Source organism: Helianthus annuus, chromosome 6 (genome assembly GCF_002127325.2).
Source record: "Helianthus annuus cultivar XRQ/B chromosome 6, HanXRQr2.0-SUNRISE, whole genome shotgun sequence".
Taxonomy (NCBI): Eukaryota; Viridiplantae; Streptophyta; class Magnoliopsida; order Asterales; family Asteraceae; genus Helianthus; species Helianthus annuus.
In genome coordinates, this window is record NC_035438.2 from 27,677,406 (window position 1) to 27,705,394 (window position 27,989).

Consider the following 27,989-nt stretch of genomic DNA (forward strand, 5'->3'; position numbering starts at 1 on the left):
TACATTTTAACCCATTTGAAATTTTTACTTTTAACTCAAAGTTTTCATCTTTTGTAATTTAACGCAACACTTTATTATTTACAACTTTGGTCCCCCATACTTTTTATCTTTCGCAAGTTTTTCGTTTTACATTTCGTTCTAAATTTTGGGAGTTAACATGTCGTAGCGTGCATGTGAGGTTCAACATTTTTGGCTCTATTTTTTCATATTTGACAGACCCGTCACAATACGTCCCCTTTTTCCCTTTTGAAAAGTTCGTCGTAACGGGCGGGTCCTAGATCGACTAAGTTATTATTTTCTACGTTTTACGTTTCTGGTTCATTTCTTCGCATTAACACACTGTCACGCGTGTGCGTGGTTCAACGATTTTAATCTACTTTTTGTTTAGTGTAATTTTTACCATTTTATCTATTTTATTTTTACGATGTTGAGAGTCGATGTGGTTGTGGCATTGGTGCTACTTGGCACGGTTTTACGAACGTTTTTAACCTATTGATTTTTTTACTAATATTTTGTTTCGGTTTACCCATATACTTCCTTTACTTAAAAACTATTTTTTACGTGCATATTTTATGTGCGGGCATGTATAAATATGATTTGTTCTACATCCCGACGTATACTTTTTTTATAGACAAGTTAGGTCAAATATAATACGTTTTCGTTTAAACAAACCATTTTTACGTGCATATTTTTATGTACGTTTTCGTATAAATTCAAGTTGTTCTACATTTCGACGTAAACGTTTTTCGGAAATGATTCATGTCAAATATAATATGTTTTCGTGTTTATTTTATGTATGTTTCGTAAAGTATGTTTCGAACCGAGTGAAGTCAAATTATGGTTTCTTTTTCTCCTTTTTTTTCGAAAGCTCTAATTAATCCCTTTCGATTACATGTGCATATTTTCCTTCATTCCCGTTACGTTTTCTATGTATGAGTTGGGTCACATATAATACGTTATGATTGTTCGATATGAATTTGACTTACTTTACGTTTGATCCAATCACAATGCTTATACAGGTTACATTGAGTTTAACTGGATACGTCGAAATGTGTGTTTTCATATGGTTAATGCATCATATAACGTTTGGACTAATTCATTCAATGTTTACGATTTACCCGCGCCGCAAAGCGGGCGAGTCTTTAACCCTAGTTATATTTAAAATTACAATTACGATTACGATAAATATATATTTGCAAACTCTAGGTGTATGGATGATTGTTTAGTAATTATTATACCTCAACAAATAACCATATATTCAAACATCAACAATAAAATTGACAAGTATTTAATAATATAATTAAATTGATCGTTTAATAATCATACCTTACGAATAGCCATATTTTATTAAGCCGTTTAATCAATGTTTTAAAATCCGGTTTTTATACCGTACCGGATTTGGCTTAAAAACGGTTTAACCGGATGTATCGGGCGGTTCAACCGGGTGTATCGGGTGGTTTAACCGGTTTTACCGGATGGTTTAACCGGTACAACCGGCCGGTTTGAACCGGTTTTTAAAACACTGCGTTTAATAATCATCTACATAAATTAGTACCAAACCATCAAAACATTAGATTACTAAAATCATAATAATAACTAACTAAACAGTAAAAATTACTATTAGCCATAACCATAAAAATCAAATAATCACCTTCGGTAACATCATGTCGTCGCACGTACGACATATTTAGACCCCTAGTAATCACTTTCACTAACAGCGCATGTACTCGCATATGAGGATTTATCGACCACTAGTAATACAAGCTCGTATTTGACAAAGGTATTATTGCATGACAAAAAAATTAAATTAAAATAAAACTTGTAAGTTTTCTTTAAGATAAACATAAATTTACATGTGAAAGTTGTTACTCTTAGGGCTCATGGGTGTTCTCGGGTGCCCCACACCGGGTCGGTAATACCGTCACTGGCGGTTCAAGTAGGAGTATTCGGATGGTAGAATCGGTTGTTGTTTATCGAATCTGCGAGCGAGATTGTGTCTGTATGTGTTATAGAGGAGAGAGATGTCGTGGTGTGTGAGTGGTACCTGAACAGGTTCCACCCTTGGTTCTGGTCGATGGTCGCCAGGTAGGTGATGTGGCGGCGGGTGGTGGCGTCCTCTTCGATGAGCACTCCTCCTGGCCTTGAAAATCAATGTAACGTTACTTAAAAGTGTTACATATAAAAATTTCAATACTATCTCTTAGGTCAATTTTTTATAATAATAATATATAAGTTATAATTAAATATGATCAAGTGGTCTAATAGTATTGTGTTTGTCCCATGTAAAAAATGTAAAAAATGATGTGGTTCAAATTATTGTAAATGCACGAAAAAAGTTGAGTTACAATAGTTTGCACATGTAAAAATAAATAAGCACGCTAAAGGTTGCGCAGAGAACTAGCATGTCTTTGTCCTTTTGTCTTTGATGCATTTGGCTCCCTAGCGTCATAAGCTATCCACTTCTTGACTAGGGTCTAACGAGTCATCCACAACATTTGTCCAACCTCAGGGGTGGAGTTTGTCTTTGTAAGGTTAGGGTTTGCAATTCATAAAAGGGGTGGCAACACGAATTATTGCCCGTCTACCTCCTGTTTTGATATAACTTGTCAAGTTTTTTATGAATAAAATATTTAAAATTTACTATTCATGTTATGTTATATGTTAATATTCAGATTTACATGACATTGGATGGATGGGACAACATACACTCCAGCTGGGATGAATAATATGCAAGCTGGACCATTACTCTACAAAAATGAAAAAACAAAAACTTAGCCATTTAAGTGAAGCTACCGACAAATATGTCGTTGTACCAATATTAAAAATATAACTTAAATATTAAAGTTTATTTAATGGTAAACAAAGTGTTCCATATATAGATAAAACATCATGTTTAATTTTCATTTATTATATTAATAAATACTTGCCAATTTTATCAAACCATAATCATTAGACCAAGCATAGTCGTCTGAATAGTGGGCGTTTTTTTCTCCAAACCCGCCCAACAACGCCCAACCCTCGGCCTCCCGGGGCGTTTTTTTTTAAATTTTTTTGAAAGGTGTTTTAAAAACAACGCCATAGCCCCTTGTGTGTTGACTAATCACCCTTTTTTGATGGTTTTTTGTTCAATAACATTTTTTGATAGTTTTTTTATTTAATTCTATTATTAAACCTCTTTTAACATAATGCCCCATATCCCATTACACTCATTCATGAAAAACGCCGCATTACTGACTGGACTGTCACATAACGTAAAATGCCCTAAAGTGGGGCATTATTCATGTGTACCATTACACATGGTTTTACAACTAGTTTATATTTCCGAAAACTAAAATATACATGATAATAAAGGGTTATGGTAATATCAACACAAGCAATCTTCTTCACTGATTCAACTGAAACAAATAGTTAATAGAAGTATCAAAGAGCTAAAAAGTACAAATCTAAATACTGTATCACCAGAGTTGATGAACAGATGATTCAAATATTCTATATAAATTTATGACAACCAAAACACATATATTGGGGAGTTGATTAATATGTATTCATGTATTACTATACAAACTATAAAAATTTAATAGTTTATATTATCCATTAATCTTTTAAATTTAATATAAAAAAACCTGTTTGATTTATGACATAAAACACATGTTTTTCAAATTCCTAAAAATAAACATACATGCTAAACGGGCCAATCCATAAACCCCACAAGTTTACCCAGATACGACATCTTTAGCTTAATGTGTTCATGTTTGTGACTTAAAACCAACTGAACTCATTTAGCGTAAGCTCAAACATGTGAGATTCGTATTCGGGTTAATCCATGAACCCAACAGGTCAACCCAAATAAAACATATTTAACTTAACGTGTATATGTTTCTTACTCAAAACTAACTGCTATCGTTTAGACTAAACACAAACCCAATCCATGAACCTGACATGTCAATTCGAACACAACATACTTAACCAAACATGTTGTGTTTTCAACTTAAAACAGACTAAACTCGCTTAGATTAAACCCAAAAATTTCGTATTACATCAGTCACTAATTAACTATCTGAGTGTGTACCATATAGAAATACATTAAAGAAAAAGTGACAACTTTTGGTGTAGAAAAGAAATATATGTATCCCAAATAAATATAACGGTTACATTTGCAGTTTGATGATGAAAAATAGTAAAATAAATAACAAGAAAATAAAAAAGAAAAAAAAGAAGTGGTTATGGTTCCTTTAGATTACACCAGCAAAAAAAAAAACCTCATAAAAAATTATAATACACAAATAAATAAAATAAAACCCCAAAAAATTAATAAAATTCAGAAAGTCCATTTCCAGATCTTGATCCGAAGATCAAGCTTACATTTCGCCGCCGTTACAGTAGCCGCCACCGCCGACGACGCCGTCGTATTCCGCCCAGTCCCACCACCTTTCGGAATCAAGCTATGAATCCCATCACATTCGATCCGAATTCCAACTTTTTTCGTCCTCAAAGTTTCAATTTTGACTCTAACTTCAGTATCCAACAGTAATTTCAACGGCATCCCAGATTTCTTCTTCAGATCTGATCTTATTTTGGTGACAGTTTCTGGGTCAAGAAGCAAGGAGGTGGTGTATAACTGTGAGTGAATAATGGTGATGTTATTGGGTTTGATGGTTAAAGAATTAGGGAAAGATCCGTTTGCGAGTTGGGTTTCGTGGGATTGTAAAGTTATGGTAAATGGGTCGTAAAAAAATGTGATTTTTTTGTTGGGATTTGAAGTGGAGAGGGTGAGGTTGAGTTTGGAAGTGAGGCGGGTGGTGTCGTCGGAGGAGGTGGTGGAGAGGTTGAATTGGGAGATTTTGAGGGCGGCGATGGAGAATGTGGGGCGGTGGGGGTGGTAAAGGAGGTAGAGGATGCAGCCGGCGATGGTGGAGATGAGGAGGAGGAGGAGGATGATGAGTGTTGACCAGAAACAGCATAGGCAGAAGCAGCTCCGGCGCCGGCGACGGTGGGTGGTGGTGGTGGGGTTTGGGCGGTAAGGGTGGCGATTGTTGGCGGTGGTGGTGTTGAATTGGGTTTTGTTTGGTGGTGGTGGGAGGTTTCGGTTTGGTGTGGTGGTGGTGCCGCCGCCGCCGCCACCGGCGGCGGTGGTTTTAGTGGTGGTATTGGGTTTGGGTTTTGATGAAGGGTAGACTCTGTCAGTCATGTTTGGAGGTTAAATGATGACGTGGCGGCGGTGGGTTGTTGTGGTGGTGGTGGTGGTGGTGGAGAGGATAAATAAGAGGGTGGTGTGTGATATGATAAAATCATAAAAATGGAAAGGTTTGGGATTTGTGTGTTTTGTGGCAATAAGGTATTTGTCACACGTGTAGATTTAATGCAAAAAAAACAAAATATTATTAATGACCTATATATTTATTTTGTTTAATACGATAAGATTGTAATAAAGAGTGGTTACCTAAGATGGATGGAGATTTCATTATACGCAATAATAAGAATCATCTGTATTATCCACACGTAGCCGATTAGGTGTTCTAGTTATGTAAAAAGGAGGCAAATAAAAGCGTATAGTGGAAACTTGAGGAGTGATGTGGTTTAGGATAGGAGTTTGTTAAGGGGTAGGATTAAGGTTAGGGTAAGCTAATGCTGTGTTTTAGAGATCCATTTAACAGGGGAAGGGGAGGGGAGGGAAAATGGGGTTTTTTTTGCCTGATAATAGTCTTTCCAATTTGGAAAGACATGGAGGGGATGGGAGGGATTTTTAACTCGGGAACACACCCTAAATGTATCCTCTCTTATTACTTTTTATACTCACATTTCTATAAAAATAAAATCATATTAAAAATTGTAATATTTACCCTCTATATAAATCATCATTTTAAAAAATATTCTTTTTGTTACAAAACAAATTCAAAGTGTAAATAAAGATTACAGATGTTTTTTTTCAAAAAAAAATGTTTATCTTTTAATTTTTATTTAAATAAAATATTTTTTTTAAGTTTTCACATATTGTTTCTAAAGACACTTTCTCAAATTGTATTTTGATTATAGTTTTTTATTGAACATCTTTACAAATAAATAATAACATTTTTCTTATAAAAACAATAAAAAGGTTTTGAACTCTCTTTAAAAAAAGTTTTTTCTCTTTTCTAGTTTATATTATAAAGGTCTCACTTCTATAATTTTTAATATTTTAAATGTGTTTAAAAAATAATTAACAAAATTTATTTATTAAAAAAGTAATAAAGTTTTTTATAAATAGTGTTTACAGCCCTAGAACATATTAATTATTCAAACCATTTATGTAGTTGAACAAAAAAATAACAAGCACTAAAATAATTTTATCAAACTATAAATTAACAATCTATATAAGTTCAAATTTAATTGTGTAAGAAGTTTGTAATAATCAAATTAAAACTAGTTTAAGACTTCTGATCAAAGTAAACACTTTAAGAAAATGTATGTTTTTTAAATAAACATAAAAAACAAACAAAAATTTGACAAAAAAAAGCATTTACAATATTTTTAACACTTTTAAATTTGTTTTTTAAACAAAAAGAATACTTTATAAAAATATGACATGTATAGGGGGTAAATATGATAAATTTAAATGTGATTTTATAGGAAGAAGGTATGAAAAATAACAAAAAAAATGGATACATTTAGCAGCCCCGGTTGGGGGTATTAAGGTTTAGAAATTCGGGATACATATCTTAGTTGTGTCTTAGGGGAGTAGTTTTTACTACACTTTGGAGGTCTTTGCAATTAATTGTCTTCATGTAACTATGCATATATATATATAGGTAAAGGGTAATGTACAAATTCCCTTATCGTATATTACGTACGCTATAATCTCGGCCGTCAGATCATCTTCCCGCAATGAAAATCGCATGTTATTTTTTTTTGTTATAATTTCGCATGTGATAATTTTGATGAAATGGCAGGTTGTTTTTTTTGTAACAATTTCGCATGTGGTAATTCAATTTCGCATGTGATAATTTTGATGAAATAGCAGGTTGTTTTTTTGTAACAATTTCGCATGTGGTAATTCAATTTCGCATGTGATAATTTTGATGAAATAGCAGGTTGTTTTTTTGTAACAATTTCGCATGTGATAATTCAATTTCGCATGTGATAATTTTGATGAAATAGCATGTTGGTTTTTTGTAACAATTCCGCAGTGGTAATTTTGATGAAATCGCATGTTAAAAAAACCAACATGCGAAATTGTTACAAACAAACAACATGCGATTTTCAATGCGGGAAGATGATCTGACGGCTGAGATTGTAGCGTACGTAATGTACGATAAGCGCATTTGTACGATAACCAGCCCCTATATATATATAGGTAGAGAATCCAGTAAAAAGTGTTCAAAGTGTGAGAAGTGTATTATAACACTATATATAATACTATATAACACCATATAAACACCGTATAACAATATGTAACACCATATAATACCATATAACACTATGTAACACTATATAACATTATATAACAAATATAACACTATAGTTTGTCTGATAGCATGTCAATGATAGATGTATAGTGTTATATTTGTTATATAATGTTAATATAGTGTTAGATAGTGTTATATGGTATTATATGGTGTTACATATTGTTATACGGTGTTTATATGGTGTTATATAGTATTATATATAGTGTTATAATACACTTCTCACACTTTAGGCCCTTTTTACACTATCCTTACCATATATATATATATAGGGTTGAGTTTATTTCAAAACTCTAAATAACTACAGAACTTTCAGAACTCATAATAAACAATCATTTTATATATAAGTTTTTGTATTTAGGATCTTTTTATCATTTATTATATGTATTTCTTTGATTACATACAAGTTAAAAGTAGTTTACATATGTTTAATTGCCAAAATTATATATATGTGTCATAACTAATTACATGTATGTAAAAAAACTAGTTTACATATGTGTAATTATAAAATTACATATAAAAAATGATAAAATTACTCTTAACATGTATGTAATCGTATAAATACACATAATAAATGATAAAATTATCCTAAACATAAAAATATATAAATAAAAAGATTGTTTATTAGGAGTTCTGTGAGTTCTGTAAATATTTATGGTTCTGAAATGATCCTGGCCCTATATATATGTGTGTGTGTGTGTGTGTGTGTGTGTGTGTGTAGGGTCAGGATTTAGGGAAAACGGTGAAAAGTGTGAGAACGGCTATGGATCGTCAGATCAAAACAATCTATGGACTAGATTGGCGCGGTGGCGTTATCATAAATAACATCAATTTTATTACTAGAACGTGCTTCATTAAGGATAAAAAGGGTAAACATCCTTTCATACATAAAACGCTATTAAAATATAATACGCCAAGTAAATACAAAACGCCAATTTTATTACTGCGTAGTTTTTTCTGTGTTTTAGTTAAGGACTTGGCCTACAAAAACACCATAAAATATAAAACGCCATAAAATATAAACACCAAGCTTGAAAGATGGAACATGTTACAGACTTAACAGATAAAGCTGAGCAAAACCAGATACTTTATTAATTGCATTTATTGTTATGATAATATCCTGCCTAAATTACGCGCCAAAAACATTCTATAAAGAGAAACGTCTCTACACCTTCTATTGATCACACACACAAAAAAAAAAAAAAAAAAAACACCATCGACAAAAAGTTAAAAAAATCAACGATGGCAAACATCGTTTCTTGGATATTCAGTATTGTTCTGCATGAAGTTTCGCTGAATGGTTTGTTAGGTGAGGGGAGTAAGATTTTGCTGCATGAGATGGACAAATTTCAAGAAAAAGAGACTGGTGACACTGATATATCATTTTGTCTTCTTTGTTTTTGAAAAAGGTTTGGATGAGGAGAAGAGACCAATCCCAGTGTAAATGCTATTTTGAACTCCATAATGATAATGAAGATGACGGACAAATAGCATCCACCCACACGTCGTCGATCTATGTCTCCAACATCCACAAAGCCACTTCAACACACGAACAACAAAAAACCACACCAAAACCAAAATGCCATTTATTTGTGACAGTTCTTGTAGTTTCAAAGAAGAAAGAGACTGATGACGGTGAAGATTTGGAAGATAAATTGCTTCTATTTTTTTCTTTTTCTGTTGTTTGTTATGTAATTTTTAACTAAGAACAAATAAATTAATGAGTTAATTGCCAAAATAGTCCCTGTGGTTTGGGCTGTTTTGCGAGTATAGTCCAAAGGTTTCATTTTTAACATCTGGATCCAAAAAGGTTTCATCGTTGCCATTTTGGTCCAACTGACTTAACTCCATCCATGCTCCTCAGTTAGTCAAGGGGTATTTTTGTCGTTTCATGTATTCTGAATTATATTAAAGATTATAAAAGGAGAACAAAAACTGTTGTGAGGGAGGATCGAACCTGGGCCTCTGGCCGGTTCACTAACAAACGCACAAGACAGTAGCCAGTGAGCCATGCTCACATTTGTGCAAGAAATGGATCTTTATTGATTTTATTCTTTGATTCAGTTCATCACCTACACCTGAAAACAGAGGACCAAAGAAACCCTAATCTTTCAAGTTCAAAATGGCAACGATTAGGAACAAGAAGAGGGGCTGGAGTCTGCAATCGAAGGGACTCTTTTAGGACCGCCTTAAGATAAGGCATTTTCTCTAAATCCTCTTCGTAAATCATGGGTCTTCCTTGTGCTATTTCTGTGACTTCTTGTTGCAGCTTTTTCATTACTCTTGGGTTTCTTATTAGCTCACTGAGTGCCCACTCTAGACTTGCATATATTGTTTCAATTCCACCAACAAAGGCTTCCTATAATGAACATAATATTAAATGGTTTAACTGAAGTTTATTGACATTTGAATGACAAGACTACAGGAAACCAACTTGAAGTTTCAAGATTGCAAGTGCCTCTTTAATTCATATTATGCAAATAACAGATTAACACATTTGAACCCAACAAACTTTGTTGTATTAGGCTACTAACTTAACTCCATGGTCCAACATGATTAATTTTGAACTTGAAAGATTAGGGTTTCTTTGGTCCTCTGTTTTCAAGTGTAGGTGATGAACTGAATCAAAGAATAAAATCAATAAAAATCCATTTCTTGCACAAATGTCAGCATGGCTCACTGGCTACTGTCTTGTGCGTTTGTTATTGAACCGGCCAGAGGCCCAGGTTCGATCCTCCCTCACATCAGTTTTTGTTCTCCTTTTATAATCTTTAATATAATTCAGATTTTATAAATTTTAATATAATTCAGAATACATGAAATGACAAAAATACCCCTTGACTAACTGAGGAAGATGGATGGAGTTAAGTCAGTTGGACCAAAATGGCAACGATAAAACCTTTTTGGATCCAGATATTAAAAATGAAACCTTTGGACTATACTGGCAAAACAGGCCAAACCACAGGGACTATTTTGGCAATTAACTCTAAATTAATTCTCTAAAAAAAATATAATAAAATGCCACACGGACAAATGCTTGTGAAACGTCATCATGCCATAAAATGCCCAAACTCCCAAACTATAATAAAATTACTTTGGACACGTATTATTAAAAACTCAAAAAAAAAAGTATAAAACAATGTGCAAGAGAATAGAACAAAGTGTCATCTTTATCTAAACGCCATTAAAAATATAAAACGCCAAAATCTCAAAAAGATGGGACGTGTTACAGCCATAAACACATTAAGCTGAACAAACAGTAACTACAAACAGTAAACTGAAGCGACGGAAACTTTATTACTAACATTTATTATATTAAAAGCCACTCCATTGGAAATTGAATTTATTTATCTTTTCAAAACACCATAATTACCTGTCACTTTATAGGACTGCATCCTACATGGCGGGAAAAAAAGTCATTATAAAAGTAGAACATGTAAACACAACTTAACACTACACACATTATCTAAAACGCCACACATTGTGCCAGACAACTTAAAAAATGGCTAAGGTTATTGCATGGAGGTTTGAGAGGTCGGAGAGACGTTTCATCCTAAAGTTCTCTGATAGGAGAAGGGTGAAGGTCAAGACAATCAAGTCCATACTTAGTATGGATGAAGGGGTTCAGAGGGATATTCTGGCCCTTAGGGTTCCAATGGCCAACGATTGTGAAAGATCTCAAAAGGTAATAAGAAGATTGGAGAAAAAATTTCCAGCAGAAGATGATGATGATAATGATATTAACGATACTCCTCTACCAAGTTAGCAGTTGGGTGGTGCATGAAGAAGTAGGAACGGTTAAAGTGACTTATCGATACGAGGTGGAATATTCACTGCTGATGGAGGAAATGTTGAAGACAGAGAGGCTACATCTTCTTGAACAACTTTGTGATTTAGCACCTTCGAACGATGTAAGATCCAGGGTTATAATGATATTTAAGTATAGGCTGCAGCAAAGAAGAGACAGGATGATGGCGTTATACGCAAATGCAAAATATGATGATGATGAATCTGAAGAAAGTGATGAACAAAGCGATGAGTACATCTCTGATGTAATCCCATACACAGAAGACTATTAGTTTGTTTTGATTTCGTCTTATTGTAATCTTATGAAATATTAATGAATGGTAATGAATTATTAACAACGCCACGAACGCTAAAAAATTTACCTTTATAACATATATGAGATTAATTCACCTGGGAACGCCATAACACCAAAAAAAAATTATTTATGTGACATAAAAACAATTAATTCAACAAGACACATAAAAAAAAAGTAAAACGCCAGGTAGTTATTGAATCTAATTAATGCCAAAATAATCTTAGACGCCAAAAATGAAGCAGCACTGTGACACACGAATTGGGGAAAAAGAAGATTAAAAAGACAAAAAAGCCCCTCTTACCCTAATTATATCCCGCGCCACGTGTTCCATCAGGATGCGTTCTCACCGTTCTCACACTTTAGGGTGTTTTCTGCTGATACGAAGCTAGCAACAATCAAAGAAGCGGAGAGAGAGTAATACGGTAAAAATAGAAACATATATATTGTTGTATGATGGAATCTATGTTTCTATTGTTACCGTATTACTCTCTCTCCGCTTCTTTGATTGTTGCTAGCTTCGTATTTCTATAACTTTAGTTCTATTTGTTTGTCTGTTGTTTGTTTTGAGGTCGAGGTTCTCTCTAGAAGCAACTTTTGTTTCCCTAAGGATGGAGCCATGGAGGTAAGGTTTGTCAATATCTCATATTCCCCAAACGCTATTGGTATCTTTGCTAACTGTGGAATTTACTAGGTGTTGTTGCTGCTGCTGCTGCTATTGCTGATGTTGTCGATGATGCTGCTGGTGTTGTCATTGCTCACTACCCATCGCCAATTAGAACACCGCTATCAACACCTTTGTTGGCTGTTGCACATAACTTCCTCATCAATGAGAGAAGTTTTTGCTTTTCGTAGAGAGAGAACTCCAAAACTCATACGTTGAACAAAAATTAAGCAATGAATAGAAGTCATTAAAAGTCATAAGATGCACTAAAGGGCACACTAATACGCAAATAACTAGTTTTGTTAATGAAATGAAATTTGTTAAATTACTTTAAAGGCCTGAAAATGAAATGGGTTCCACTTGCTAATAGTTAATGTATGTATATTGATTATTAAACATTGGATAAAAGGGGTTCCTTTGACCAGAATGAATGACCAATAGTCTTAAATGGACTTCCGGTTTTGAAAAATTTACAACACATGGAAAGCTCCTATAATACTATCTCTTGTTCCACAAAAATATTTGTTGGACGTAGGTGCATTTAAGTCATGCATATTACTTGCACTCAAACACTGAGAAAGATAAGAGGAGCCTCTGGTTCTCACAACATCATCTTGAACATTGAATGGGAGGTTGAGACCACTTTAAAGGGCCATTGCTTGGTATGAATACATATAGAGGGAAGAAAGATGGTTCATTTGCCATCCAGTTGACCAATGTGTTAAAGAGAAGGCTACCCAATTTTAGAGAGATTTTTTAATGCTCATGCATGTTAAACCACCCGTAGTTGGGGGTTTTGGGCATTTCCCCCAAAAAAAAACACCTCAAAACGCTGCCAACCCGCCCCCATGGGCGTTATTTCCAAAAAAAATGTTTTTGCGTTCTTTTTTCCAAGTCTTGTTCATTTTGTTTTGGCCAATCGCAGTTAATCTTCTTTTTGTTTGGTCAATAAGATTTTTTTGATGGTATTTTTTTTATTTAATTGTTTAACACCCCTTTTAACATAATGCCCCACAATGCCCACATCCTCACTACACACATTTTAGAAAAATGCCTCATAATACCCCATTGCTGACTGAACTGTCACATGGCGCACAATGCCCATGGATGGAGGCATTATTCAAGTGTATCACTATACCTGGTCTTAAAGTTAAAATAAAAGCCTAAATAAAACTCATGATAGTAGCTTGTTGATTAAAATATTTTGTAGCAAAAGATAAAGACCCTTCATACAGATGAAACCAAAGAAAAGTCCCCACACGCGATGGAAGTAATAAAAGTACTAGATATATCATTCTAGGCTCTAGCAAATGTTTAGAGAAAATCCAAACGGGAGAAATTTTATTATCATATATCAAAATTTGTCTCTACTGATATAACGAGCGCTCAATTTATACATTATTCTAGTGACTCACTTGTTAAGTTTGGCCAAATTAACCGAAATATCGATTACAATCTTAAAAGAAATAGAAGACATAACCGAAACATTAATTCCAGTCAACAAAATCATCAAACCAAACCTAATAAACAATAAAACCAACAATTTAAAAAAATTTAAAAAAGGCTTTATGATGATTATTATGTGAGTTATAGATTGGTTTTTCATCCTTCTTCCGCATTCCCACCACTTCACATACGAGTCTCTAATTTGAGTTATCGGCCCCATGTCAATCTTCCTCACTTGAAAAGAACTTGTTCTTCGAGTTCTAGGAGTAAGGAGTTTAGTTAATGAGTTACTTTGCTTCTCTACTTTCATAAATTTCTTAGCTCCCACAATCACCTTTGGTTTATATTTTCATCTATTATTCATTTTGTTGGTGGTTCTCTACCCTCCACCTTAGGAACCCAAATGATGTTGTTAACTTTATAATTGTCTTCACTCTCTTCATCATTTGTTTTCTTGACTATACACCATGCTAACACCTTTGTTACCTCCAACATTATGGATGGAGTTTCCTTACGTTTGTTGTAAACCTCTATATCTTGATGTGACACATCATCATCTTCGTGAGATTCGTCGACTCAACATAGAAGTATCAAAATGAACATACTTCTTGCCACGTAACAGAATTGAATAAGGTAATGACCTTTTCATGTTAACAAGATGTTGATAGTTATGACTAGTGTTACCAACACCTCCTTTGCTCACAATGGGATGTCGAATAGCACCATAATAACCACCATCATCATTTCGGTAGTCGTTTCTCCCAGCTATGACCATGACACATAGGTCTTCAAGGATTGTGTCAAGTTTGTCACCCTTAACATTGAGGCCATCCAACACATGTCACAAACCATCAACTCCATGATCTCTCCTATAAAAATGGGGGACATAAGTGATTTACTCCAACTCATCGTGCTATGAGGTAACTAACGAGCTTTGTTACCACATGGTGGGGAACAAAAGTTATAAAAGTGCTAGATGCTTTATAATAAACGTATAGAAAAAACCCAAATGGGAGAAATTTTTATATATAACTCTAGTAACTTATGTTGGAAATTTTAGTGAAACAGGGTTTTCACTAAATATTTTGGATACCATTAATTATATTTATATATGTATTGTATAAAGAATTATTCATGGGTTTATGTTCTACGTTGTGAGAACATCATAACGAACCAAACTATGTCCAAAATAGAGCTAAGATGAATGAGATATCGAGACTGGAAGTTGTATGGTTGGAACAACCAAAGATGAGAAATATAGATTAAGCTTTGTCAACTTGTCTCATATAGGTGGGATGACAAAACTTGAAGTGGCTTTGAGGAGGAGTTCTCCTTGTATGTTGTTTACCTTTGGGCAAACTAGTGGGACACTAAAGGGTGCAATGCACTCGCACACGCGTGCGGCATGGATTATGGGCGTTTTGATGGATCACTTTTTATTTAGTTTTGTAACCGGTATTGTACTATAGTATTTCCAGCGTATAATGAGAGTATCGTTATTATTTATTTTATTACTATTTTTAATAAAAAGTTAACCTAATTCCTACAACTTAGGGGCTATTTGGCAACTTCTGAATGGTTAAGTGCTGAACCAGTAAGAGGTCTGAACCATTAAGTGCTAAACCAGTAAGAGGTCTGAACCATTAAGTGCTAAACCAGTAAGAGGTCTGAACCATTAAGTGCTGAACCAGTAAGAGGTCTGAACCATTAAGTGTTAAACCAGTAAGAGGTCTGAACCATTAAGTGCTGAACCAGTAAGAGTAGAGGTCTGAACCATTAAGAGGTAGTATAATGCTTAACCGTTCAGAGACAGATGTCTAACCAATTCAGATTAGAGGTCTTAACCATTCAAACTCAGTATAATGCTTAACCATTCAGAGGCAAATGTTTGAACCATTCAAACATCTGCTCGCGAAACAAACAGTCTGAATCATTAAGTGATAAACTAGTAAGAGGTCTGAACCATTAAAAGCCCTATTAAAAAGTAAACAAACAGCCCCTTACTCATTAAGTTTGGTCCAGCAACCAAAATATTGACTAGATTCTTAAATGAAAAAGAAAAAAAAAACTAAAATATTAATATCAGTCAACATAACAAACCAACAATTTAAAATAAAAAACTAAGTTATTAAAAACGTTTTATGATGATTATTTTGTGAGTTACGGGTGTTTTCCACCCTAATTTTTCATTTCAACCAGTTCACATACGAGTCTCGCATTCGAGTTATCGACATCATCATGACGAGGTGGACGATGAGATCAGAAACAAGACCAAGAAGCATCATGTGGCAACATACATCATGACGAGGTGGACGATGACGGTGTGAGATGACAATGAAAAGGTTGCAGTGACAATAACTCTCTATAAAGATAGAAAACACTAAAATACAAGAGTGATTGGACGCAATGTTGGATGCACACCATACATAGTAACATATTGATAATCAACGACAATGTGATGACAACAGAACACTACAATGGTAAGCCCACAAGCCGTAAACAAAAGAAAAGATGTTAGTGACAACAAATAAAAAGGTACAACAACACTCTAGTAAAAGTAGAAAGAGAAAAAAAAAACTCAAATGTCCAACAAACAATTTAGCCATGAGGAAAAGTTAAAAAGATGATAAGAAATGTGGCGCAAGAAACGACTAATTTGTTTTAGGTTTTAAGGAGGGTGTAAATGAGTGGAAGTAATTACAAGTTATATGTGATCGACTCGTTAAATACTTGAATAAAATTGAGTTTAAATGAGTTCGAGTTTAAAAAGGAGCTCATATAATAATATTTTTGTAATGATTAACTCAAACAACCTCTAAGCTTAATCCTAAATTTACACCAATGTCACACCACATAACTAAAACCCTCAATCACTTAGGAAGGAACACATTTCGAAAATACATTGGTGGTACTATAAAGCTACAAGCCCTTTGGTATATAAAATTACATAATAAATACTATAATTCTAATAGAAAAAATAATATATATTGTGTAGTATATAGAATTATACATAAATAATTACAATTAATATAATTAAAGTAGTTTAATAATCAATAAAGTATAAATGAGCTGAGCTTGACCTTGAAAAATGACTTATGAGTCGAGCTTGAGATTTAGACATGGAGCTTTTAATGAGCTAAGCTTGAGCACGACCTCTTTTATGTCAAATGACCCAAGCTCGACCTAGGCGAGTTGAGCTCGAATCATTTAGACTCTACTTTTATGTATTGAACACCCAAGTGAATAAGCAAAAAAAAAAAAAAAATTCATACGTGGCTAAGTGAGATTACAAGTCGGCGATCTGTGAGAAAAAAGAAGATGGTTGGTATCCGGCATAAGAGTCACCAAAAATAAAAGAAGAAAATAGAAATAAGGGCGCGGGATTTGCGGCCACAACGCTGGCACAAGTAATGGGATGGCCATTGGTGACAGGCCACGTCAGAATGACCTGTGGCGATGGTGATAAGCAACATAGTAACAATAATAACGCCTTAGCTAATAGAAGAGAAAAGCAAAGAAAATGTCATCCCTACGACAATTGGCAATTATTAAAGGAAGCAGGTGTTAGAGTCGACATCGATATTTAACTCAAAAGTTTACTTTAAACATGTGTCGTGTAAAATAATGAAAATCTAATCAATTGAATAGCCATCAATACAAAAAAAATCCTAAACTAGTCAATAAGTCAAATAAAAAACCTAAATGCAGAATCTAAGATTTACAAATAAAATTAAATTTTTAATTTGATATCCTTGGTGATTACTAATTGATCGATCTTGAAAGGTCGGTAAAAAACAAGTTTAAAGATCGGTCCTAAGTACTTTTACTAGTAATGGTAAGTAGGGTTGTTGAAGGGGTATGGTCCCAGATCTCGCGTCAGCATCGACCGCGAGTGACCATTACCCTTATCAAAACCCCCATTAGCTAACAACCTACTTATGTCCGTGCGGGAACGCATCGACACAGTGGTTGAATCCAATCTGTCCAGTGATGGAGAAGGACTTACCTGGAATATTAGAACGGTAGAGTGATGCGGCATAGCATCACATCTGGTGTATGAAAACGGAAGTATTCACAGCGATGCGGCCTGGCACCGCGTCCAGTGAACACTTCTATCAATACAAGGAAGCTGGACAACAGCAACAGTCCCCACAGGCGACGATGCGGCTGGCACCGCGTCTCGCGTATTTCTTGATCACAAGCAAGGGACGCGGTAACATCAGATGTTACCGCAGGCAGCGATGCGGCTCGCACCGCATCCTATACGCCCAACAAGTGGGACTGACACCACAGTGCAAGTAGCACCAAATGACAGTCATCTGTCAGGGCTACGTAAGTAACAGACTGACGTGGCGTAACCTCCGCACCCGACAAGCCTGACACACCTGCAAAGGTGCAGCACGTCGTCAGTCTGTCCATCATCCTCCTCCTTCACTCCTCGGCTATAAATACCAACCCCAAACCAGGTTTGAGGTATCTCTTCACAACTCTCTCACTACTACTACTATCATACTTTGCTTCCCAAGCAGATTACTGATTCTCACGCCGGAGAGTGGTAACAAGGAGCACCCCCACCCCATCCTCCTTGTTACGAGTCACGGTTTGTTTCCTTGTGCAGGAGATCAACCCACCGGTGATCCAGCCAGCGATCCTCGAGAGGAAGGGATTAACCCTTCTTGACGAGATCAGTGTGTTAACCCTGCCCGGTTAACAGTTGTTTCATCATTGGCGCCCACCGCTACTCTTATCACTTTTAAATCATCCTTTTCCCTCTCACAAGATCATGACTGATCAACAAAACAACACTGGGGATAACCAAAATCCCACAAACCTAGGTCCGGTAGGGGTCAATCCCTCAACCTCGCAACCCGGACACATCGGCACGTCGACACAAAGGGGCCCATCCCTTACATTCGGACATGACTTATCACAGTACGCATCTGTGATCCCACCAGGCATGGACGTCCATACCTGGTATGACCGGCAGGCAGCCCTGCTGACTGCAACATACAACCGCGCTTGTGCGGAAGCGCAAATACAAGCTGGGCCTACCCCAGCACCGCACACCCCTGCCAATCGTATTCTACAATACGAAGGCAGGGTACATTCATGTCCAGCTTCGAGAAGCAAACGTGAAGACCGCGGATCATCTTACTGTGAGGTCCGCACAATAAACGAGGACGATTCCTCATACGGGTCCCACACCAGGGGACCAGTGCATACCCGCCTAGGTCCTTACGGTGAGGACAGGCGACGGTCCGCATCCCGACATGGCTCTGGAATTCAGAGCCGGTTGGGCCCGTAACCGTATACCGAAGGGTATGGTCGTACCGACCCGGACGACCATACATATATCGGGGATTCGCATGACACCAGCAGCAGACCGGGAGGACGCAACTATGTCCCTCCCACTCACCCCCGCAACACATACCTCAGGGCCGCAAAACGCCCAGAGAACCAGCCATGCAGGCCGAAAGCTGCGGCCGAAAACTCCAAATTCACCCCGCGAATTGCCCACGCCCATGTCACCACAACAAAATTCCCATTCAACGTCGGGAAATACAACGGTTCGTCCGACCCGGACGACCACATGAACGTTTTCATGGGTGCAGGGTGCAACGGCCTTTGGGATGAACCCACTTGGTGCAATTTTTCCCCCCAGACCCTTACGGGTCTGGCCAGGGCTTGGTTCGATTCTTTGCCAGTGGGATCACTGGCCTCATTCGAGGATCTGCATGTAAAGTTCCTCGCTCACTTCAGCCAGCAACGACGTCACGTACGTGATTCGTTAGACGTCATGAATATCTGGCGCAGGGACGATGAATCTCTAGAAGCATTCGTCGTCCGGTACAATAAAGAGTGACTAGAGATAGGTGACGTGCAAGACCAAATGGCACGGAACCATTTCATCAAGGCCGTTAGGGACAGGCAGATGGTCATGACCATCTCTGGCAAGGAGGGCTTGCCTAAAAAATGGAAAGATGTCATGGCCGCGGTCAATACATACGCCCAGACGCAGCGGTCTCTTGAATCGCATATGGCAAAGGCACAGCCCCAAGCCGAAACCTCCCACCAAGAGTCCAAGCGTAACAATAAACGCAACCGGGACGTTGGAATCACGATATTTCCAAACCATACTTCCTGCGGACCAACCCGTTTGACCCAAGGAACTACAACCCCCAACGGGACAACCGGGCACCAAAGAAAGATTCTCGGGATCGCAACTGGACCGAGATCACTGTGTCGCCAAGCGAAGTCCTTCTTACGGACGCACAGCTCTTGCGACCGGCCCAACCGATGAAGTCCAAGAAAAATCAGGATCTCACACTCTACTGTGAGTATCACAAGGACTCGGGCCACACCACAAACAACTGCATCAGTCTCCGGCTGGAGATTGAGTGAGCCTTAAAAGAGGGGAAATTACAACATCTTTTGCCGGGTGGGCAGAAACCCACCAAGCGCATCACCCCTCATGGCGAAGGCACCTCCTCAGGGAAGAAGACCATGTATGTGGCCTCAACCCACATGATCAACGGAGGTAAAGGTAGGCCGCGTAAGGCGGCGAGAAGATCGGACAATGACTGGAAAGACGAGCAAGTCGTCTTTCCAAAAGTCCGAGGCGGACCGCACGACAGGCGCGCCGTCGTTATTACAGGCCAACTGGCGCATTACTGCACCGAGCGTCTATTCATCGACCCGGGCAATACTTCTGATATAATCTACGAACAATGCTTCAACCAGTTCGACCAGGAGGACAAAGATCGGTTGCAAGCAGTAGATTACCCGTTGGCCGGGTTCGCAGGGGAAACTGTCTTTCCCCTGGGCCAGATAACTTTTCTTGTGCGTCTTACCAGCGGAAGGCACACACGAACAGAAGAGGTAAACTTTATGGTTTTACCTCACACCTCCAGATATGACGTACTCCTTGGGAGGGAATCCCAAGGCGATTTCAATACGATTACGTCCGTCCCCCACTCTGCTGTCGGTTTCCCAACCGAATCGGGGATCGCGATAATCTACGCACACAGAGACGTCATGATGTCGGACGAAATACGTCCAACCAAGGTCGCAAGGCCCACCCCCAGCAACCAACCAGAAAAATAGGTTCTCAACGCGAGATACCCAGAACAAAAGGTTACATTGGGTCACGCCTTGTCCCCGACCACCAAAGCGCACCTGAAGCAGCTTCTCTTCAGGAACCAAGACATTTTCGCGTGGACACCCGCAGACATGACAGGGGTCCCACGTGATATCGCGCAACATCACTTGAATACCTTGCCAGGTATCAAGCCGGTGATCCAAGGCCAACGCCACCTTGGATCCGCTAAAAACCAGGCAATGCAAGAGCAGGTGGAAGAACTGCTCTCCGCAGGCATCCTGCGGGAAGTTAAATACCAGACTTGGTTGTCCAACCCAGTCATGGTAGAAAAACCATCTGGGGGCTGGCGCATGTGCGTCGATTACAAAGATCTCAACAAAGCCTGTCCCAAGGATTGTTACGCACTTCCAGAAATCGACGAAAAGGTCGATAATCTCGCACCATTCAGATGGAAGTGTTTCCTCGATTGCTACAAAGGTTACCACCAGGTACAAATGGCAATCGAGGATGAAGATAAAACGGCATTCCGCACTCCTACCGAGAATTACTGTTATACAAAAATGCCGTTTGGGTTGCGTAACGCGGGCGCAACCTACCAAAAACTGATGAACGACACTTTCCGCGGGCAAATAAGCAAAGGTGTCGAAATCTACATGGACGACCTAGTCGTCATGAGCATGGAGGAAGATACCATGCTCACAGATATCGAAAGAACATTCTAGACTCTGCGACGCGTTAACATAAAGCTCAATCCAGGGAAATGCTCGTTTGGAATGGAAGAAGGCAAATTCCTTGGGTTCATTGTGACTAAAGATGGATTCAAGGTAAACCCGGAGAAAGTTCAGGCGATCGAGCGCATGCCATCGCCTTCAACGATGAAAGAAATGCAACGGCTGGCCGGCAGGCTAGCCGCACTAAATAGATTCTTAGCCAACCATGCAGCTAAGTCTTATCCCTTCATCAAGACCCTGCGGAACTGTTTAAAGAAAGAACAATTCCAGTGGACCGCAGAGGCGGAGAACGCTTTCCGAGAAGTGAAGGAGTGTTTGATGCAACTCCCAACTTTAACCGCACCACGCAAGGATGAACCACTCATACTATACCTATCTGCCGCAGACAACGCAGTAGGTGCGGTACTGATAGTGGAGTGGGAGGGAGTTCAAACGCCCATCTATTACATCAGCAAGATGCTCAACGACCCAGAAACACGATATTCAATAATGGAGAAATTGGTATTAGCTCTAGTACACGCATCAAGACGGTTGCGACGATACTTCGCAAACCATGTCATCACGGTGCTAACCAATTACAGGATCGGCCCGATCCTATCCAAACCTGACATTTCTGGTAGGTTAGCAAAATGGGCAATTGAGCTGGGCGCGCACACGCTGAACTATAAACCGCACCCCGCGATTAAAGGCCAAGTCTTAGCTGATTTCGCCGCCGAGGTACCGGCCGATCGCATTCAAGAATGCGAAGCAGCACAAAATCCTACGCCAAAACCAGCTTCCTCGAAGATTTGGGCACTCTTTACTGATGGTGCCTCCAACGAGGAAGGCGCAGGCGCAGGTCTGCGACTCGTCAGCCCTGATGGCCAAGAACTTACATATGCAATCCGCCTCGATTTCAAAATTACAAATAACGAGGCAGAATATGAGGCCCTACTGGCAGGACTACGTTTAGCAGTCAAACTCGGCGTGCAACATCTGGAAGCACACGTCGACTCTTTGTTGGTTGCAGGACAGATACGCGGCGACTATGCCGCAAAGGGGGATATCATGATCCTCTACCTCGAGCAAGCCCTGCAACTAACATCAAAGTTCACTTCATTTAATATCCGACATATTAACAGAAGTGAAAACAAATCCGCGGATGCACTCTCAAAACTTGCATCCACCAGCTTCCAACACCTGGCAAAGGAGATACGCATCGAAATTCTACAAAATCCTTCAGTACCCCTGCGCCAGGTCAACGTCATCCAATACGGTACAACATCTTGGATGACACCAATTATTGCATATTTGCAATCAAGTGTGACTCCCGAAAGCAAGTCAGAGGCACGCTAGCTACAATACAAAGCATGCGATTATCAAATGGGAGACGGTATCTTATACCGCAAATCATACCTAGGGCCACTCCTACGATGCGTCAACCCCCAGGATGCCACATACCTCATCAGAGAGATACACGAGGGTATGTGCGGCATACACGCAGGACCACGCATGGTAGTGGCCAAAATCATGAATGCTGGGTATTACTGGCCCGGCATGCACTTGGACGCCGTCAAAGAGTTGCGCAAATGTATCAACTGTCAACGACATGCTCCAAAAACTTTGCGCCCCAAGAACAACCTAGTCCCGGTCACCACTGCATGGCCCTTCCAGAAATGGGCAATCGACGTTGTGGGACCTTTCCCTGATGCACCAGGTGCGGTCAAATTTATCATAGTCGCGGTTGATTACTTCACAAAATGGGTAGAGGCAAAACCGCTCGCCTCGACCACTGCTATGATAACATGAAAATTCATATGGGAACACATCATCTGTCGTTTCGGTCTACCAATGTGCATCGTCACCGATAACGGCACCAACTTTGCTGCCGACGAATTCCAAAAATGGCTAGAAGAACTGCATATTGAGCACATATTCTCATCCGTGGCACACCCGCAAGGGAATGGCCAAGTCGAGAGTATCAATAAAAGTCTAGTCGAGGGCATCAAAGCAAGGTTGGGAACAGCCAGACGTGGCTGGGTCGATGAACTCCCAAGCATCTTATGGGCTCACCGCACTAGCCCAAAAACAAGCAACGGGGAGACACCTTTCAGCCTGGTCTATGGCTCAGAAGCGGTGATCCCCGCGGAAGTAGGCATCCCTTCTCCCAGAATGTTGGCTATTGAAAGAATAGACAACAGTATGGAACGCAGGATTGACTTGGACCTCTTGGAAGAAAGGCGTGAAAACGCGGCCATCAACGAGGCCAAGTACAAATCCAAACTTGAAAAGTACTACAACTCACGCGTCCGCGTTTGTACTTTCAACCCAGGAGACTACGTACTCCGCGACAACAAGGCATCTAATGCTGAACGCCCAGGGAAACTTGCCCCAAAGTGGGAAGGACCCTACCTCATCAACGAGGTCTTGGGCAAAGGGGCGTATAAATTACAAACGTTAGAAGGCGAACCTATCGCACGCACATGGAATGCACAACAGCTTAGACGCTGTTACATGTAAGCCATGTTTTTACATTTTCATGTAATCTATCGGGCCGCAGGCCATTTGCAATTAAATAAACGAGCAATTCAATGCAATATTGTTTGTTACTACTATTACAAATGCGTGTTCCACTTTGCGGTATCCGCAAAAACAGATTGGCAAAATCTTCATTCGCGATACCCACACAAAGTGCCAACCACACAAAAATATTGTAATAGGCCAGCAAAAGGCAGAATATTAAGTGTCTATCCAGCTGGATAGACAAGTTTTTACAAAACTTAAAGAATTCCTAAACCCTAATAAGGTAAACAATGAAATTGACGCATACTCATACGACAACGATATGGAGTATACTCAACCCCATTCACAATGGGTAGAGCTCCGGACAAGTTTTTGCAAAACTTATACAATTCCTAACCCTAATCAGGCATACAATGGAATTGACGCATACTCCTACGGCAACGGTATGGAGTATACTCAACCCCATTCACAATGGGTAGAGTCTCGCATACACACGTTCAATCATGCAAGAAGTAAAAATACTTGTACAAATTGAACAACAAACTTTATATTCAAAAATTTCAGGCACCCACGCGGTGCACAGATGGATTTACACAAAGTTCCTACATATACAAGAGGAAAACAAAAAAGGGGCACACAGGCCAACCTAAATCCTATTTTGAACCAGTGGTACCCGCGCCATCTTGGCCGCCACCAGGAGGATTCTCCTCTTCTGCATCGGCATACAGCATCCGCAACCGGTCTACATAATCCGCAGCCTCTAAACATTCGTCCAACTTCTCCACGCAAGAGAGGGACGTATCGTAAAAGGAGGCAACAGCCGCGTTAAGGAGCGCTTCGGTGTCCACGTCACGAAACCCGGACCGCTCTTCAATATAACCGCCTTTAGACATGACGTTTATGTGACCGATACAGCGGCTGTAACCAGCTTTAAAACCGGCATCGCGGGCACGTTCCTTGACCAAGTCCAAACCAGTTGCGGTTTCAGGTGCATCCATGATAGCCTGAACAATCTGCAATAAAAGAAGGATAAGACTCACATGTTAACCCAAGTAAACTCAAAGGCATGGAGTACTTACACGTGCAATGCCGTGACACCGCATCCACTCACGATCAGCCTCAAGCTGGTTAAACGAAGACGTCAAGGCATCCCTGGCCTCGACAGCTGCGTTTGCCCGCTCCTCCGCTACAGTCACGCGGGCAGTGATATCTGCGAGCTTACCCTCGCGAGTCTGAACTTCAGCCTTCCAAAGAGCAAAAACCAGTTCACAAAATCAGTAAACATTCTCAAAAGAAGGAACGAAAAATACAACAGGAATAACGAATTGTACCTGAAGGCTGGCAACAACTTGATTCAAACGGGTGCGCTCAGCATTCGCCTCTTCAAGAGCCTTAGAAGAGCGACTCTCCCTCTCTTTGGCCTCCTTAAGGGCCTTTGCATCACGAGCCCCCGCTTCCTTGGCCTCTTCAAGCGCCTTTACAGCCCGGGCCTCCGCCTGTTGGGCTTTAACCGCAACCACCTCAGCTGCAGCCTTCTCTTTGCCCAAAGCAGCGTTCGCTGCCTTGGCATTCGTCAACTCCTGACGAGCACGAAACAGATTGTCATTCTGCTTAGTCCAAGATTCTTTCCACTTCTTGCGCTCATTGGAAAACTTTTCGTTCCAACTCTTGCGTTCATCAGAAAGTAACTTGGCAAGAGTACGAACCTGTTTCAGCTCAGCAGTTGCAGCCCACTCTGCAGTCTTTTTCTGCTTATCAAAAGCAGCTCTATCTCTTTCAAGCTGCTCCGCACCCGCACGTGCAGCCTTCACCAACTCTTCTGCTTCGGCCCGCAAACGAGCAGCTTCTTCTTCCCCGCGGCCTAGCACCTTGTAATCTTCCAAAATGGCATTCGCCACAATGGAACTTCCTACTAACATCGTAGAAAGTTGGTTGATGCGCAGCTCACGGGGTGCGGCACGGGCACGTTCAGTTTCAAATGGGGTGCCCAGACCACCCAGAATCTCCTTGCACACGGAAGGATCGTTGGAAATATCATCCCCCTGCATAATCGTCCAGGGGGGTCGGTGATAAACCGTACTTCGATCCTGTGTATAGGTGCGGTAATAATACTCCAATTCAGACTCCCCAGGCTGAATCGGAGGCCCATCATAACCCGCACCACCGGAAGAAGAACCGGTAACCTTCTCACCAGCAGAAGATTTCTGCGGCTCAGCATCAGTTTTCTGCGGCTCAGCATCCGACTTCTGTTTCCCAGCATCCGAAAACCTCAAGTCCAATCCATCGCCATCATTTGGGCTGATCAGATTGTTAGAGGAATCCACAGTATCAAATATCTGGGAAACAGTCTTCTCCACCGTCTTCTCCACCTGCACGGTGGGATCAGGAATCACCTCAACAAAAGGTGCCGCAGGCTCCTTTGGCACCGCAGGCTCCTTTGGCACCCCCGCATCCGCAGCAGCGGTATGCGAGGGAGACAAAGGAAAATCAAAAAAAGAAAATCCTGCATCTTGTGGTTCTGCAATGCAAAGAAAGCAATAACTATTAATCCAACAAATTGTGCATGCAAAACAATGAAAAAAGTTATACTCACCAGCAGCAACCGCAGGTTTCTTTTGCGCCGGGGCAGCCCTTTTAGACTGCAGCTTCCGACGCTTCAATTCACCACCACCAGCAGCCTTTTGCTCTGGTTCTCTCTTCTTACCAACAACAGGGGGGCCCGCAGCAGTTCCACCCGCAGCCGCACCACTACCTAGAACACCCAAACCCTCAAGGGTATCAGATACTACCACGTAATCGGTATATCTGCGATAACAAGATCGATAGGTACGTGCGGCCTGAGACACCAGAGGAGGGGCAACTGAGCCATCAGTCTTCTCCTTACCACGACCCCGCGTGGTTTTCTTCACCTGCTTCCTCTCCACATGTTTCTTGGGGATGCGCTTTTCAAACTTCCCCAAGTCCGCAAGGACAGCTTCATTGGAGAAATCAAGCAAACAAATGACAAGGGTGAACTTGGAAAACAAGTACAACTTAGAAAATACCTTTTTCTCCTTCTGGTACAGGTGCCTTCAACACGTCACGTTTGGGTACGCGGAAGTTGCCAACAATTTCTAGATTGAAACCTTCCCGTAGCTCAACCGGAATCAGCTCAACTTTGCCCTCGAAATTGGGCTCAAACATCCTCCACAGACCAACCGCAGTCTCTGATACAACACATGCATGCATATTACTACAAGGATAATGAAGCAAGGAAAACAATAAAGAGTAACAGGCTTACCACCGCTCTTTTCCCGCAGAACGGGCCTCGCCTTCCTGTCCGGCCTAGTAAGCATCATCCGCAACACCCCCAGCTGGTTGTTGTCTAACTTCTTGAGTTCAATAGGCCGCAGCCTAGAGAACCAGTCCACAGTCTGCGCGGTGGCAACAGGAATATCCTCATCATGACACCAATATTGACATCCCAGAAAGTCATATTGGCATATACCGCACAGGCTTTAACGTAGAAGAACTTCATCTTCCAATGGGTCACACCCTTCGGAGGTGTCATCAACTTCAAACTCCCATGATGTTGAGTGAAAGAAAAAAAAACGGTGTTCACCGTCAACTGGTAAAACCGCCGGAAATTCTCAACAGTGATGGGCAAGCCATGGGCACGAAAGGTATACTCAAAGTTCCTGATTCGGAACATACCAAATGGACTAAGTTGGGAGATATGGAGATGATAGTACTCCAATACCTCTGCAACAAACACCGTCACCGGCAATCGAAGGTTGCCTTTGGTGAAAAAATCTGCCCACAAGGTAATATAACCGGCCGGAGCATCGGCACCGGTGTCCCCCTCTTGTGGGTAAGTGGCCTTCCAATCATCAGCCATTTTTACAGTGGTCATTAAGTTCTGAAAACCACCCTTTGACCACTTCAACACCGGTAACCCACCACCGGAAGCATCAACGTCATCATCTTCGTCTTCATCTACCGCTACTACCGGCTGTTCAGGGTTCTCACC

At 40.0% G+C, this 27,989-nt stretch overlaps 2 protein-coding genes across 2 annotated transcripts; both read right to left on the reverse strand.

Moving 5' to 3' along the window:
• Positions 1-4,102: 4,102 nt before the first annotated feature.
• Positions 4,103-5,356, reverse strand: LOC110865085 (NDR1/HIN1-like protein 13). Its single transcript, XM_022114287.2, has one exon. The coding sequence runs from the start codon at positions 5,186-5,188 to the stop codon at positions 4,319-4,321; it is 870 nt and encodes a 289-aa protein (XP_021969979.1). The 5' UTR covers positions 5,189-5,356; the 3' UTR covers positions 4,103-4,318.
• Positions 5,357-25,038: 19,682 nt separating this feature from the next.
• On the reverse strand, positions 25,039-27,208 carry LOC118479523. Its single transcript, XM_035974080.1, has 6 exons — positions 27,025-27,208; positions 26,811-26,954; positions 26,305-26,498; positions 25,708-25,848; positions 25,360-25,542; positions 25,039-25,224 (listed from the first exon to the last, which is right to left on the reverse strand). The coding sequence occupies exons 1-6, from the start codon at positions 27,206-27,208 to the stop codon at positions 25,039-25,041; spliced, it is 1,032 nt and encodes a 343-aa protein (XP_035829973.1).
• Positions 27,209-27,989: the final 781 nt, after the last annotated feature.